General features: G+C 41.3%; 1 protein-coding gene across 2 annotated transcripts in view; it reads right to left on the bottom strand.

Moving 5' to 3' along the window:
• The window catches only part of atp10a (ATPase phospholipid transporting 10A), a 437,297-nt gene that overhangs the window by 141,558 nt on the left and 277,873 nt on the right, over positions 1-17,866 (bottom strand). For both annotated transcript variants that reach the window (XM_072262735.1, XM_072262733.1), the window contains 3 exons: positions 16,013-16,143; positions 13,620-13,872; positions 5,865-6,082 (listed from right to left, as the gene is read on the bottom strand). In XM_072262735.1, coding sequence (XP_072118836.1) covers positions 5,865-6,082; positions 13,620-13,872; positions 16,013-16,143 — 602 coding nt within the window. The remainder of the gene's footprint in view (positions 1-5,864; positions 6,083-13,619; positions 13,873-16,012; positions 16,144-17,866) is intronic.

The following is a 17,866-nucleotide window of genomic DNA, read 5'->3' as shown; positions in this document are numbered from 1 at the left end:
ACTGCAGGAGAAACTCAGAAGATCAGGCAGCATCGACGGAGGGAAATGAACAGTCGACACTTCTGGCCAAGGACTTTCATCAAACCCTTATGTATCTTGTTCGCATTATGCCTTTGCTTCTCAATTTCAGCTGGCCTCCAATTATCTAAGCAGTTATGGCCTCTTTTTTTACCCCCTCACGATGTTTCCTCGCGTTATATTATAAATATACTTATTTAGCTATTTTTTATTTTTTGAGATACAGCGCAGAATTGGCTCTTCCAGACCTTCAAGTCATGCTGCCCAGCAATCAACACACATCAAAGTTGCTGGTGAACGCAGCAGGCCAGGCAGCATCTCTAGGAAGAGGTACAGTCGACGTTTCAGGCCGAGACCCTTCGTCAGGACTAACTGAAGGAAGAGCTAGTAGTCCTGACGAAGGGTCTCGGCCTGAAACGTCGACTGTACCTCTTCCTAGAGATGCTGCCTGGCCTGCTGCGTTCACCAGCAACTTTGATGTATGTTGCTTGAATTTCCAGCATCTGCAGAATTCCTCGTGTTTGCTGCCCAGCAATCCCCAATTTTATTCTAGCCTAATCGCAGGGCAATTTACAATGACCAATTACCCTGTTAACGGTATGTCTTTGGACTGTGGGTGGAAACTGGAGCACGTGGAGCAAACCCAAACAGTCACTGGGAGAATGTGCTAACTCCTTACAGGCAGAAGTGGGAATAGAACCTGTGTAGTCTGTACTGTAAAGTGTGGTGCTGACAACTATGCTACCGTGCAGCCCTGTATTTGCCATTTATATTTTCTCCAAATTTATTAAAAGCCCCCCGCATTTTGTCAATATCTTCCATTGATATTATCTATACCTTCAATTAGTTTTGATCTGAAATTTTCCCCAGCCTAGCTCATTCTTGCTAACTTAAAACAGAAAATACCCCATAGAAACATTCCTGATGAGAAGTTAATCCCCGGAATCGTTCACTCTGTTTTTCTCTCTGCATAGATGCTGCCTGACCTGCAGTGTATTTCCAAGCAATCTCTGTTTTATTTTAGATTGCCAGCATCTGCAGCATTTTGCTTGTGGATTACCATTCACATTAATGTACTGATGAACTGAGGTAGAACTACCAGCTAATTTGCACAAAAACTTTCTCAACCAATAAACAATTTTAGTGAACACTCATAAACAGGAAAAGAATTGAGCAACATGCACAAAATACTGGAGGAACTCAGCAATTTAGGCAGCATAAGGCCATATGATATAGGGCATGGCTTTATAAATTTTCAACATTACATCCTTGCTTTTATATTCTAGTCAACTTGAAATGAATGCTAACATTGCATTTGCCTTTCTCATCAGAGACTCAACCTGCAAAAATTAACCTTTGGGGAACCTGGCACAAGGACTTCTAAGTCCCTTTGCACCTCAGTTTTTTTATATTTTCTCTCCATTTAGAAAATACTCAACCTTTTCATTCCTTCTACCAAGGTGCACGACGATACACTGTATTCCATCTGCCATTTCTTTGCCCATTCTCCTAATCTGTCTACATCCATCTGTGGCCTCTACTTCCTCAGAACTACCTGCCCCTCCACCTATCTCCATATCGTCTGCAAACTTTGCAAAAAAGCCATCTCCATCATCCAAATCATTGCCATATAATATAAAAAGAATCAGTCCCAACACAGACCCCCGTGGAACACCACTGGTCATCGGTAGCCGGCCCGAAAAGGCTCCCTTTCATCCCACTCTTTGCCTCTTGCCAATCAGCCACTGCTTTATTGGCGGGATCTTATTAGTCAATGTTTCAGGCTGAGTCCCTTCATCAGGTTTGGAACGGAAGGGGGCACAAGCTTCTGACATTATTGCTTCTGCTCCTTCCTTTCCGGTCTCGGCTCAAAATATCAACTGTTTATTTCTCTCCATAGATGTTGGCTGACCTGCTGAGTTCCTCCAGCATTTTAAATGACTAATTAACTCCTATTTGGCAGATTCCTGATAAACACTGGATGGATGCCTTGTTTAACTTCGCCTGCCCTTGACTAGTGTATGCTACCACCTGAGTAAGCAGGGCTGTCCCAAGTTTTAGTGCTGCATCGGGAACCTTTGGTTATTGCACTTCGTAAAGCTAAAGATATTCAAGGAATTTCCATAAATGGGATTATTCATAAGATCTTCCTTTATGCTGATGATCGCTTAGTTTATGTTTTGAATCCTGAAGAATCCATTCCTAGTTTATTGAAATTATTAAATGAATTTGGAAAGTTTTCAGGATATAAATTAAACCTCAATAAAAGTGAATTATTTCCTCTAAATGATTCTGCTTCTATATATAAACGCAAACAACAGGAATTCTGCAGATGCTGGAAATTCAAGCAACACACATAAAAGTTGCTGGTGAACGCAGCAGGCCAGGCAGCATCTGTAGGAAGAGGTGCAGTCGACGTTTCAGGCCGAGACCCTTCGTCAGGACTAACTGAAGGAAGAGTGAGTAAGGGATTTGAAAGTTGGAGGGCGAGGGGGAGATCCAAAATGATAGGAGAAGACAGGAGGGGGAGGGATGGAGCCAAGAACTGGACAGGTGATAGGCAAAAGGGATAAGAGAGGATCATGGGACAGGAGGTCCGGGAAGAAAGACAAGGAGGGGAGGGGGACCAAGAGGATGGGCAAGGGGTATATTCAGAGGGACAGAGGGAGAAAAAGGAGAGTGAGAGAAAGAATGTGTTTATACAAATAAGTAACAGATGGGGTACGAGGGGGAGGTGGGGCATTAGCGGAAGTTAGAGAAGTCAATGTTCATGCCATCAGGTTGGAGGCTACCCAGACAGAATATAAGGTGTTGTTCCTCCAACCTGAGTGTGGCTTCATCTTTACAGTAGAGGAGGCCGTGGATAGACATGTCAGAATGGGAATCCAACGGGATCCGACCACTAAGCACATCTTTCCCTCCCCGCCTCTCTCTGCATTCCGCAGGGATCGCTCCCTACGCAACTCCCTTGTCCATTCGTCCCCCCCATCCCTCCCTACTGATCTCCCTCCTGGCACTTATCCGTGTAAGCGGAACAAGTGCTACACATGCCCTTATACTTCCTCCCTTACCACCATTCAGGGCCCCAAACAGTCCTTCCAGGTGAGGCAACACTTCACCTGTGAGTCGGCTGGGGTGATATACTGCATCCGGTGCTCCCGATGTGGCCTTTTATATATTGGTGAGACCCGACGCAGACTGGGAGACCGCTTTGCTGAACATCTACGCTCTGTCCGCCAGAAAAAGCAGGATCTCCCAGTGGCCACACATTTAAATTCCACATCCCATTCCCATTCGGACATGTCTATCCACGGCCTCCTCTACTGTAAAGATGAAGCCACACTCAGGTTGGAGGAACAACACCTTATATTCCGTCTGGGTAGCCTTCAACCTGATGGCATAAACGTTGACTTCTCTAACTTCCGCTAATGCCCCACCTCCCACTCGTACCCCATCTGTTACTTATTTTTATACACACATTCTTTCTCTCACTCTCCTTTTTCTCCCTCTGTCCCTCTGAATATACCCCTTGCCCATCCTCTTGGTCCCCCCCCCCCCCCCCGTCTTTCTTCCCGGACCTCCTGTCCCATGATCCTCTCTTATCCCTCTTGCCTATCACCTGTCCAGCTCTTGGCTCCATCCCTCTCCCTCCTGTCTTCTCCTATCATTTTGGATCTCCCCCTCCCCCTCCAACTTTCAAATCCCTTACTCACTCTTCCTTCAGTTAGTCCTGACTAAGGGTCTCGGCCTGAAACGTCAACTGCACCTCTTCCTAGAGATGCTGCCTGGCCTGCTGCATTCACCAGCAACTTTTATGTGTGTTGCTGCTTCTATATATGATGATATTCCTTTTAAAGTTACGGACTCTTTCAGATATTTAGGTATTAACATTACTAAAAGTTATGGAAACCTTTATAGAGCTAATTTGGTTCCCTTAGTGGATTTTATGAAGCAAATATTTTGCAGATGGAATCCACTTACACTTTCATTAGCTGGCCGAATTCATGTAGTTAAAATGATGATTTTACCAAAATTTTTACATGTATTTCAAAATATCCCTATTTTTTTAACTAAGAAGTTTTTTGATCAGGTTGATTCTATTATTTCATCTTTTGTTTGGAACAGTAAAAGACCAAGAATTGGAAAATATCATTACAAAAATTAAAAAAGGATGGAGGTCTTGCTCTGCCTAACTTAAGAATGTATTATTGGGGGATTAATATACGTTATGTGTGTTCCTGGTTATATTGGACTAATAAAAATGGACAACCACCTTGGGTTGATTTGGAATTGAAAGCTATGAAACAATTTTACTTAACTTCGTTATTAGGAGCTTCTTTACCTGTACAACTAGCCAAAATTTCTATTCTAAATTTATATTCTATGATTAAGCAGTCATTACGAATTTGGTACCAGTTTTGTAATTTTTTTAATCTTAAAAAATTTAACCTTCTTAGTTTAATTTATTGAAACTATTTATTTAAACCTTCACTTAGTTATCCTGCCGTTTTTCTTTGGAGGAATAAAGGAGTTAATTCCTTCATGGGTCCGTTTCAAGAAGGTTGATTGATGTCTTTTGAGAAATTAGTAATTAAATATTCTCTCTCGCACTCACATTTCTTGCAATATCTTCAGGTCAGACATTTCTTACAAGAATATTTAAGTAATTTTCCACATATACAAGATTCTGACCTGTTAGAGACATTATTTTAAAAATGAATCCTTTAGTGAAAGGTTTTATTGGGAAAATTTATAATTTACTACTACAACAGTATAAGTATTCTTTACTTAAGATTAAGCAAGGTTGGGAAAGAGAGCTTAACATGACCTTGATAATAGAGGATTGGTTGCAAATTTTGAAGTTAACTCTTCTTCGATTTGTGCCAGTCACTCTCTAATTCAATTTAAAATTGTACATCGTTACTATCTGACAAAGGAGAGACTGTCTAAAATATTTCCTAATGTTACGTCAGTGTGATAGATGTAAAATTGAGACAGCTACACTGACACATATGTTTTGGTCGTGTTCTGTATTGAAACAGTTCTGAAAATCTATTTTCTCTATAATTTCTAAAGCTTTAAAATTAATTTACAACCTAGTAAATTGACAGTTTTGTTCGGTACAATTCCTCAATATATTCATGGTATTTCTGTATCAGACCAACATGTAATTGCATTTGTCACATTATTGGCCAGAAGGGCTATTTTGTTGAAATGGAAAGATGCCTCTGCTCCCACTTTGATACAATGGTTCTCTCAGGTGATATTATGTCTCAGTTTGGAGAAAATCAGAAGTTGAACTTTTGATCCTCGATTTGACTTTGAGAAAAGGTGGGGTTCTTTTGCCCGCTACTATCATTTGATTTGAGTTAATTAAGATGGTCCCCTTCTGATTCTTGTGTAATTGGATTTGGTTGGCAGATTGATGTTTTTTCTTTTATGGAAGCTTGTATGGCATCCAGCCCTGGGGTTGTGCTCCCAATAGGTTTTCTTTTCGGTTAGTAGGGGTTCTTTTTCCCTTCTTTCTTTTTTCCCAAAAAATAGTTTTCACATTTTGTTTTTTCTTATCATTATTGGTATACTGTTTAGCTTGGTTAATCAGTTATTTGATAGTTTAACTCTTATTGTACATATTTATATGTTGATTTGACTACTTTAATGTATTTTTGTTGCTTTTCAATAATAATTAATAAAAAGATTTAAAAATAAATAAATGCTGCATCTATAATATTAGTGTGGAGTATGTGCTCAAGTCCTAGATTGAGGTTAGGAGCCAGAACCTGTTCACTTCAGGTTAATGTTAGAAATCCGTCAGGGGCCTCTGACCGAAATTTGCGCTCACTAACCATGGGGCTGCTGAAAGCCGTGTGCTTGGACAAGATACTGGCCCTCTTAGCCTCTGCCCTGCTGCCAGTCCGACGATGAGACTTCGTGCTTTGGGTTCTGTGGGTAACTTTGGCACTCTGGTGACTGGAAATGCTGTCGCACCTCGGTATTGTTCCCGATTTGGATATACATTCTTCGTCCTCTGAGTCAAGGTCTTGGTACATCGCCAATCTCTTTGCTATTGGTGGAAAAAGAAGTTTTTCTTTCAGTTCAATATTAAACAAAACAATTGAAAAGGTGAGTATTGTTGATTTAAAACAAAACAGCATTTTACTCCTTTTTTTTTCTCCTGGATTTGACACTTAATGATAATAAACTAATTACAGTTCATTTTAGGCCAAGTTAATTTTGGAGATAAATTGGTAAATTGGTTTATTATTGTCATATGTACTGAGATACAGCTAAAAAATTTGTTTGGCATGCTATCCATGCATATTATTTCATCATGCAAACACTAGGAAACCTGCAGATGCTGGAATTTCAAGCAACACATATAAAAATTGCTGGTGAACACAGCAGGCCAGGCAGCATCTATAGGAAGAGGTGCAGTCAACGTTTCGGGCTGGGACCCTTCGTCAGGACTAACTGAAAGAAGAGATAGTAAGAGATTTCCCGCCCTCCCACTTTCAAATCTCTATCTCTTCTTTCAGTTAGTCCTGATGAAGGGTCTCGGCCCGAAACGTCGACTGTACCTCTTCCTATACATGCTGCCTGGCCTGCTCCACATCACTCCATCACATCACATTCAGACCGCATCCCTCTAATCCTTTCCAAACCAAGTTCCTGTCTAAGTGTCTTTAAGTGTGATAGTACAAGGAGAAAACAACACGCAACATAGAATTAAATGCTGCAGCTACAGAGAAAGTGCAGTGGCAGGCTGGTACAATAGTGTAGTGGTTAGCACAACGTTTTACAGTACTGGCAACCCAGGTTCAATTCCCGCTGCTGCCTGTAAGGACTTTGTACGTTTTGCCCGTGACTGTGTGAGTTTCCTTTGGGTGATCTGGTTGCCTCCCACAGTTCAAAGACGTACCGGTTGGTAGGTCAATTGGTCATTGTAAGTTGACCCGTGATTAGGCTAGAATTAAATTGGGGCAGCTTGAAGGGCATGGAATCTCGATAAATACATAATAAATTAATTAAGGTGCAAGCGCATAACGAGGTAGATTGTGAGGTGTAGGGTCCATCTTATTGTACTAAGGGACTGTCCAGTAGTCCTATAACAGTAGGATAGAAGCTGTTCTAGAGCTCTTTCAGGCTTCTAAGTCTTCTGCCCGCTCGGAGCGGGAAGAGAAAAGAATGCCCAGGGTAGGTGCGGACTTTGATTACTCTGGCTGCTTTACTGAAGCAGTAAGAACTGTAGACAGTGTGGTGAGGCTAGATTTCATAAAGTTGCTGAGTTGTGTCTACATTTCTCTGCAAGTTCTTGCATTCTTGGGAAGAGCAGTTGCCCTATCAAGTTGTGCTGGATCTGGACACGATGATTCCCTGATGATTGTACAAAAATTGGGGACACGCTGAATTTCTTCAGCCTCCTGAGGAAGGAGAGGCACTGGTGAGCTTTCTTGGTTATGGCGTCTATGTGGATGGACCAGGACAGGCGACTTTCACTCCTTGGAGCTTGAAGTTTTTTTTTCACTCCTCATTCCAGTCTGAGCATAACATATAGAATATTCCTAAAATAGATACCATACAGAATCACACTGGCAAGAATTGTTCCTTGAGTATGCAATGAGTATCCCAGCAGTTCCACACTCCCATACCCGGTCTGTTTGGTAAAAAAAGGTGTTCCTATTACCAATCTAAAAAAAACACACAATTTAAGATCAGCATGATCTTTAAGAATTGTGTTCTAGATTTGCAGACTTCTCCAATGGGTTCTTTGGGTGGTGAATCTATGGATTCATTGCCACAGATGGCCTTGGAGGCCAAGTTACTGGGTTTATTTAAAACAGAGGCTGACAGGTTCCTGATTAGTCAGGACATCAAAGGTTACAGGAAGGAGGCAGGAAAATAAGGTTGAGAGTGTTAATACATCAGCCATGCTGGATTGGCAGAGCAGACTCGATGGGCCAAATGGCCTAGTTGTACTTCAATGTCTTGCGATCTTCTGGCCTTATGGAAATTAAATATAAATGCTGAGATTAGCAGACACATCAGATGCCATTTGCAAGGAGAGTATTGGAGTTACTGTTTCAGGTTAATGATCTTATTCAGTCAAATTACCAATCATTGATCTGAAATGTTAACTTTGCTGCAGTCAGTGACTAAAGGGTGCATGACATTGAGAGGATGTTTCCTACTGTGGGGAAGTCTTGGACCAGAGGGCACAGCCTTAGAATAGAGGGACGTCCCCTGAGAACAGGGAGAAAGAGGAATTTCATTCGCTAGAAGGTGACGAATCTGTGGAATTCATTGCCACAGAATACTGTAGAGGTGAAGTCATTGGGTTTATTTACAGTAAGTTTGATAGGTTATTGATTAGTCAGTCAATCAAGGGCTGTGGGAGAAGGCAGGAGAATAGGGTTAAGTGAGATAATAAATAAGACTCGATGAAATGGTGAATCAGGCTTGAAGGACTGAATGGCCTAATTCTGCTCCTATGTCTTAGGGTCTTATTGTCTTCTCATGTACACACTTTGATTCTTGGACGATGCCTTTCCTTAATCATCTGTACTTTAAGATCAATACAAGTAGCTCCAGTTTCTTTACTTAATTAAAGTGTGCCATTCTAAAAAAAATCTTCTAAACCCCCTTGTACCCCCTTCAAGTCTTTGATATGATTCTTAAATGATGATATCCAGAATTGTACAAAATATTCCAGTGAAACCTAACTGGTGGTTCTCAAGTTTATCGTACCTCCAGGATCTGTACACAACAGTGCAACTAAAACACAGGCAGGGCCCAGAGCTGTAGTAACATGTCCTCCCATTATCTGTGCAAGACCTCTGGTTTATTTTTCTCGTGGTATCATGTTTCCCGTGTGCATTTATAGGTCCTCTCAGATTCGAGCCTTGGAAATGAATTGTATTTTGTTGATCAAATTGCTTCCCATATCTTATCCCCGGGGTAGGAAACTTCAACCTTGCTGCTGTTCCCTGCCTATCGGGCTCCATAATGTCTCATGATCAGATCAAAGAAACTGTCCAGCCAAGGAAAACACATTCTGTCTTTTACTGGACAGGAGAATGGATATCAAATCTGTAAAATGCAGAAGGATTCATCCTGCAAACATATTCATCTATTTCAGAAGCATGTCATATTCTGGAACACATTTCTCTGCAGATAATAACAAAGACACCACTCACAATTGAGAAGAAATTTTATGGACATCTAATGTCAAATTTCAAAGTAAATGCCAAAGGAAATATATTATCAAAGTACATATATGTTACCATATACAACCCTGAGACTCATTTTCATGTGGGCATACTCAATAAATCTATAGAATAATAACCATAGCAGAATCAATGAAAGGCTGCCCAACATAGACATTCAACCAGAGTGTAGAAAACAATAAATTATGCAAATACAAAAAGAAAGAAATAGTCATAATAAATTAGTGAGATGAAGAGTCCTCGAAAGGACAGAAATGAATAATCAAATGTGAAAATATTCATCAATTACTAGAAGTTCGGACTAAGATGGTGAAAACGCATGCATTCAAGAGGTATGGATGCTTGGAATTCTCTTTTCCAGAGCCTCTTCCTTTGAGTACATTCAAAGATGAGACTGTTACATTTTTAAAACATTACGGCATTTGTGTGGGAATTAAAGGATCCAGTGACTGGAAGGAAAACTTCATTATGCAGGTGTTACTAGCTATGACTAATCTGAATGGCAGTCTATCATTGCTTCTATTTCTCAATTTCCTGTTGACCATTGACATATTTGAGCTGCATTTTCAGTTGGTTACACAGAACTATACTTGATTATGCTTTAATCCCATCATTAATTTCTCTGAGCACTTTAATATTATGTGCAAAATATGGTATAGTAGTCAGCTAGTAATTGTCCAATATAAGTAATCTTTATTATTGAAGTTCCCTACCTTCATCCCATCATCATCGCTGAGGCCTGACATGGTCATTCTGTCAGAAACCTTGAAGCACATGGCTGTAGAACTGACAGTGCCTTGGGAGGACTAGACTGAGGGGGCATTTGTGCATAAGAACGCCAATTACCAGGAGCTGGTAGAGCAGTGTCAGAGATGATGTGAGCCTACAGAGGAAGGTGAAGAGGTTTTGCTGGCTGCTTGCTCTGCAGAACCTACTCTGTCTTTGGCCTTAGAGAGGCTGCAAAGTAAACAGCCATCATGTCTATCACAGAGGCTGCTGAGAAAGCTTCCAGATGTCTTTGGATCAAGAGGTGTGACCTGTGAACCAATGCTGCTGGAACACAAGCCGGGCCTGATCAACCCTGGCTGGGTCGCCTGGGCGAGGGTGTCTGATGTCCAAAGCACTTGCTGATCCCAGGTGACATCACTGTGTTAGCGCATCCTCGGACATATCACAGCATTATATGGGATCTTATCATCACTTTCTTTCACTGATGGAGGGGATAACTTCTTTGTTTATAAGGTTCCATATAAAACCTCTGCTCTGTGACTTCAAAGAAACCATACACCTGAATGGTAAGGACAGTGGACAAAGAAGTAGCAGATGGAATACAGTATAGTGAAGGATAGGGTAGTGCACTTTGACCATCATACTTAGGAGCAGAATGAGGCAATTAGGCCCATCGAGTCTGCTCTGTCATTCCATCATTGCTCATTTATTATCCCTCTCAACCCCATTCTTCTTCTCTCCGTAACCTTTGATGCATTTACTAATTAAGCACCTATCAATCTCCACTTTAAATATACTCAATGACCTGGCCTGTACAGCCGCCCGTGGCAACGAAATCCAGATTTCCCACTCTCTAGCTGAAGAGGATCTCTGTTTTAAAGGGATTTCCTTATATTTTGAGGCTGTGCTCTCTGGATCTAGTCTCCCCTGCTATAGAAAGCATCCTCTTCATGTCCACTCTACCTAGGCCTTTCAATATTCAATAGGTTTCAATGAGATCCGCCTCCCCACCCCCCACCATTCTTCTAAACTCCAGTGAGTACAGACACACATGCAATCAAACACACCATATACATTAACCTTCTCATTCTCAGAATAGGAAGAGTAAAGGTGTAGACTATTTTCTAAATGAGGAGAGAATTCAGAAATCAGAGGTGAAAATGGACTTATGAATCCTACATATTTAAGACTCCCTTAAGTTTAATTTACAGATTGCATTGGTAGTAAAGATAGCAAATATACTCTTACTGTAGTATTCATTTCAAGAGAACAAGAACAGAAAAACAAGGATGTACTGATTTGGTTTTTTAAAGTGTCGGTTAACCACACTTGGAATACTGTAAGCAATTTTGTGTCCCATATCTGAGGAAGCATGTGCTGGCCCTGGAGAAGGTCCAGAGGATGTCCACAGGAATGTCCCGAGGAATGAAAGGATTAACATATGAGGAGTAACACACATAAAAGTTGCTGGTGAATGCAGCAGGCCAGGCAGCATCTCTAGGAAGAGGTACAGTCGACGTTTCAGGCCCAGACCCTTCGTCAGGACTAACTGAAGGAAGAATGAGTAAGGGATTTCAAATCCTGGCCTGCTGCGTTCACCAGCAACTTTTATGTGTGTTGCTTGAATTTCCAGCATCTGCAGAATTCCTGTTGTTAACATATGAGGAGCGTTGGACATCTCTGGGCTTGCACTCAATGGTGTTCAAAAAAATGAATGAGGATCTCATTGAAGCCTACTGGATACCGAAACAGCCAAACAAAGTTGTTGTAAAAGAGGATGCCTCCAACAGTAGGAGAGCCTAGGATCTGAGGTTTTCACCTCAGAATAACGAGGCGTCACTATAAACTGAGCTGAGAAGGAATTTCTTCAGCCAGAGTGGACTTCATTGGCACAGAGGACTGTGGAGGCCAAGTCATTACATGCACTAAGTCAAAGATTGACAGATTCTTGATTGGTAAAGAGGTTAAATGTTTATGAGAAGGTAGAAGAATGGGTTGAAAAGAAAAATCAGCCATAAGCAAATGGTAGAGCAGGCTTTTTCAGCCAAATGGCCTAATTTTGCTCCTATATCTTACAGAAAAAAAATAGCTTTATTTGTCACATGTAGAATACAACAAATTATGGAGTAGATGAAGTTTAATACAGCAAAACCAAATGCAATTCCAATTATTTCCTTTCCTGAAATGCAAGAGTCAGAATGGGCTGCTGCTGTCTGGTTTCCAAAGCATCTGAGTGTCTGAGTGTCCTTGCAACTGTCTGAGCACCAGCCGAATGTGATCGTGTTAATGAATGGCCATTCGGGAACACATCAACAGAATGCAGTGATAGAAACTGTACTGCACCTTCTTACTCATTTAATGGCACAACTGTAATTGTTCACACAAACAGCTGATTATTGACTACAAGAAGAAGAAACCAGAAGCACATGAGCCAGTTCTCATTAGGGGATTGGAGGTGGAGAGAGGCAGTAACTTTAAGTTCCCTGTGTTATCATATCAGAGGATCTGTTCTGCGACCGGCATGTAAGTGTCATTACAGAGAAGGCACAAAAGCACATTTACTTCCTTCGAAGTTTGTGTAGATTCAGCAAATCATCTAAAACTTTAACAAACTTCCATAGATGCACAATGGAGTGTACCCTGACTGGTTGCTTCACAGTCTGTTATGGAAACACCAATACTCAAGAATGGAAAAGCCTACAAAGTGGTGGTTACAACCTAGCCCATCAAAGGAAAAGCCCATCCCACCATCGAGCGCAAGAAAACAGTATCCATCATCATGGTCCCTCCCCATCCAGGCCATGCCTTCTTCTCTCTGTTGCCTTTTGGAAGGAGGTACAGGAACCTAAAGTCCCACACCACCAGGTTCAGGAATAGCTAGTACCCTTTAACTATTAGTTTTCTGAACCAGCATGGATAATGTCATTCACCACAACAGTGAATTTGACTTCACAACCTATGGACTCACATTCAAGGATTCTACAACGTATAATTTCATCATTTTTTCCTTGTTTCTTTCTTTCTTGGTTTATTGTGTTTTTTTATATTTGCACAAATTATTTTCATTTGCGCATTGGTTGTTTATAAGTCTTGGTGTTTGATTTTCCACAGATTCTACTGCATTTCTTTATTCTACTGTGAATGTCTGCAAGAAAACAAATCTCATGGCAGCAGAGTAGTTAGCACAACGCTTTACAATACAGGTGACCCGGTTCAATTGTTGTCTCTGCTTGTAAAGAGTCTGTATGTTCTCCTAGAGACAGTGTGGACGTCCCCTGGGTGCTCTCGTTTCCTCCCACAATCCAAAGAAGTACCAGCTTGTAGGTTAATTGGTCATTGTAAGTTGTCTCGTGATTAGGCTAGGATTAAATCGAAGAATTGTTGGACAGTGTGGTTCAAAGAGCCAGAAGAGGCTGTTCTGCGCTGTATCTCAATAAATAAATAATAAATATTGTGACACATAGGTACTTTGATAATGAGTTTAATTTACTTTGAAATTGACCTTGAAACTAATGCCAACAGAGCAAATTAAATCTTTGGCCTCCAGTCTATCTTTCTCTGTACTGTCATGAAGGTCTGTTTCCTTCCTTTTCGGTTTCACATTAACAAGTGAGATTATTATTGATGTCAGAAGGAAACTTGACTTACCATTCGCATCATGAGAATACTCAACTCCTGCTACTGTACATCGTCGGAACACCATCTTATTTTCTGTCAGTGTCCCAGTTTTGTCAGAGAATACATACTGTATTTGCCCTAGGTCTTCTGTGATGTTCAGTGCCCGGCACTGCAGGTGAGAGTCTGTCTCCTCGTCATACAGGTCAATGTCTTGATGGATGAAAAATACTTGGCAAATTTTAATAATCTCAATGGAAACGTACAGTGAAATAGGAATCAGCACCTGCGTCCAAAAATAAAATGATCAGACATTTACACAGTGGTACTTAAAACTCACACATATCACCTAAGAAGCAATATTTTAGCTGTAATGCTTGAAGCTGAATAAGAACTGTTATTTGGTTATAGCATATCATTATCACTGTCTGGTGTGGGAATTGCAAGGCATCTGACTACATTACCCAGCAAAGGGTTATGAGAACTGCTGAGCGGATCACCGGATTCTCTCTTCCTCCCGTCCAAGATACTTACCAGGAGCACTGCAAACATAAAAATTGACATTATCAATGATCTGTCCCAATCATCCAACAATCTCTTTGATCCCACACCATCAGGTAGGAGGTACCACAGTAGTAAGAGAAGAACTGTTAGGACGGGAAACAGCTTCTTCCCCCAGGCTGTGAGACTACTGAAATCTCTGCCACCATCGAAGTCTCACCAGTTATGAAGCACCACAAATGTTATACTTCTTCACTTTTTAACTTGTGATATAAATGCACCTTACTATTTTTTAATTTATTTGTGGTAATATTACTTTACATGTTCTGTGTGTGAGTTATATATACTATGTTGTTCTTCTTGGTCCAGAGGAACATTGTTCTGTTTGGTGGTATACATGTGTATGACAATAACCTTGAACTTGAACTTCATACAGATCCACTTGCAATACACAATTCTCACAAAGAAAACACCATTGCCGAACATTAGTTGTAGGCTTTTCTGAGGGACAATTGCAGCTAGGTTCTATCTCACAAGAAGCCCAAAGTATTTAAAGTGCTCCAGGTATTATCCCTCTCCCCTTTGCTGTGTGAGCTAGAGAGGAAAAACCCAAGATTCTGGTGAGGGGAAGGAGGGAAAAGAGATGGATGGGGTATAGGAGGGGTTAAATGTTAGGACATCAGGCACGGTGAGAAACAGGAACTTGAGGGCCAAACAGAACATCGGTCGGACTCAAGGCTGGGAACCTCCCATATTCCAAAGAAATAGGGGTTAGTATGTTACTTGGTCACACGGGTATAATTTATTTTATTGATTTTATTCAGCGATACAGCACGGAGTAGGCTCTTTCGGCCCTTCAAGCCCCGTCACCCTAGCAACACCACAACCCTGATTAACCCTCACCTAATTCTATTAGGTTCTATTACTATTTATTATTTATGGAGCAACTGTAACGAAAACGAATTTCCCCCAGAATTAATAAAGTATGACTATGACTAATCACGGGACAATTTACAATGGTCAGTTAAACTAACTGGAGAGTTTTTGGACTGTGGGAGGAAACTGAAGCACCAGGAGAAAAGCCATGCATTCCATGGGGAGTTGCGAGCTCATTGGGCTGGTAGGGCCGGTTACAGTACGGTGTTTCTAAACAATTAAAAAAATAACAAGTAGCCACCCAGTTCAATGGTCGGTTAGGAATGGACAATTCTGTACATGAAGTCACCTGCGGTGTTTTGTAATTGGGTTTCCAAATAGATTCCATTGCCTGACACAGAAAGTCAGGCTCATACTCTTCACTTCATCCTGCGAACCATTCCTGTCCAACGTACGCATTGATTTGGAAGCTAACCCTGCCTTCCCAAATGAAACAGCAGTTCAGTGCCTTCAGTTACCAGGGGGCCCTGGACTAGGGACCAAAGTAAAATAACAGACTCTTGCTGGGATTCACGCTTGGTATTAGAAAACACACATGCACTGATTTTGGTTCCTTTCAACGTCAATCTGCCCATCGTGTCTGGAGATGTAAGGAGTTTTTATATGCTCACTGTGATGCCACTGATCTCCTCTGGATGCTCTGGTTTCCTCTCACATTCCAAAGACATGCGAGTTAGGGTTAGTAAATTGTTGGCATGCTATGTTGGCACTGGAAATGTGATCTCCACCACCACAATCTGGCAGATTTGATTTGACATCAACAACACAATTCACTGTATATTTTGATGTTTCAATGTACGTGACAAATAAAGCTTATCTTCATAAAGCTAACCTTAATAGAGATAATCTTTACAAGGATATCAATTTCAGAAGGTAGCGAATCTCATTCAGTACCATTAGACACTCAAGAGCGGGTGGAAATTCCATAATGATGCATTCTATCTCATAGTGACAGGAAGAGTGAAATGAATGCATTTCATCTTAGTTACCTGTAGCACAATTATCATAGTGAAGAACAAGTATAGTCCAGATAATGCAGGAGATAGGGAGGTGCCATCAGCACTGAGAACGTCAAATACTGGCCGCTGATCACCATACCCAGCTACCCAGAGACCATGACCTGTGCGTTGTTAGAGAAAATATGATACTCATGAGCATATCCAACAACACCAATGAAAAACAGAACATGTTCTAGTTGATTCTAGTTAATTCACAAGATATTTTGTAAAACATCTTTTGATGACTCGGATCTTTCCCTTCTCACTTTAAACTTGTGCCTCTTATTTTGGACTCCCCAACTCCAGAGTAAAGACTACAACTACTCACCTTTTGTAGCCCCTATTCCACCCGTATTAGACACTTGAACAGACCCCTTATAGCATAAGATGGATTCTTGACCTCATGATCTACCTTGTTATGATCTTGCACTTTTTGTTTCACCTGCACTGCACTTTCTCTGCAGCTTTTACACTCTATTTGGCATTTTGTTTTACCGTGATCTACCTCAGCGCACTATGCAATGATTTTTTCTGCAAAGAATAGTGTACAAGAATAGTGTCACTGTGTCTTGGTACATGTGACAATAACAAACCAACTACAATACCCTCATGATTTTATAAATCTCTATAAGATCAGTCCTTAGCTTTCTGTATGCCAGGGAAAAAGCCTTTTCAGTTTCTCCTGGAATGGACACGGTCCAGAGTAGGTTTATGAGAATGATCCGAAAATGAAATGGTTAACGTATGAGGAGCGTTCGATGACTCTGGGCCTGTACTCACTGGAGTTTTGAAGAATGAAAGAGGATCTTACTGAAACCTACTGAATACTGGAAGGTCTAGATAGAGCGGATGTGGGAAAGGATGCTTCTAATAGTCTCAAAGTCTAGGACCGGAGGGCACAGCTCTGATTACAACAATATCTCTTGAGAACAGAGAAGAGGAGGACTTTCTTTAGCCAAAAGTGGTGAATCTGTGGAATTCATTGCCACGTATGGCTGTGGAAGCCATGTCACTGGGTATATTTGAAATGAAAGTTGATAGGTTCTTGATTAGTAGGAGTGTCAAAGGTTATGGGGAGAAGGCAGGGGAATGGGGGTGAGAGAGAAAATAAGTTAGCCATGATAGAATGGCAGAGCAGACTTGATGGGCTGAATGGCCTAATTCTACTCCTATGGTGTTATGGTCCAATATCCCTTCCTGAAATCTGATCAACAAAAACTGATGTAGGCTTACTGCACAGTGAAGAATTAATGCATCACTGATGCCAAGGAATTACAGAGTTACAGTCCTGTAATCACAATCCTGCCATTCATCATACTGACTCCATGTAAAAACTTTCAATAGCACCTTTGAAGACCACATGTTTAGTGCTCTGACCAAACTTGTGCAGAGCAACAGTATCTCACTTTGTAATTGTCAACTGAGTTTTGACTTTTGGTTTCCCGGTGACAAAGGGCAGCACAGTGACATGGGTAGTAGAGCTCTGCCTCACAGCATCAGCGACCCGGGGTGAATCGTGATCTCCGGTGTTGTTTAAGTGTCATCCTCTAAGACTGCATAGGTCTCCTTTGGGTGCTCTGGTCTGCTCCCACAGCACAACGACATGTATAAGTTGTATAGCAGAACCTGGGAAGTGTTTTATTTATCTATTATTGAAGTATAGTGCGGAATAAGCCCTCCCAGCCCTTCCAGCCTCACCGCACAGCAACCCCCGATTTAACCCCAGCCTCATTATGGGACAAGTTACAACGAATAGTTAACCGACCAGCTGGTAGGTCTTTGGAATGTGGGAGGAAACCGGAGCACCCAAAGGAGACCTGTGCAGTCATAGAGGAGAATGTACAA

Source organism: Mobula birostris, chromosome 7 (assembly GCF_030028105.1).
Source record: "Mobula birostris isolate sMobBir1 chromosome 7, sMobBir1.hap1, whole genome shotgun sequence".
Taxonomy (NCBI): domain Eukaryota; kingdom Metazoa; phylum Chordata; class Chondrichthyes; order Myliobatiformes; family Myliobatidae; genus Mobula; species Mobula birostris.
This window is presented reverse-complemented; position numbering and strand designations above follow the sequence as displayed.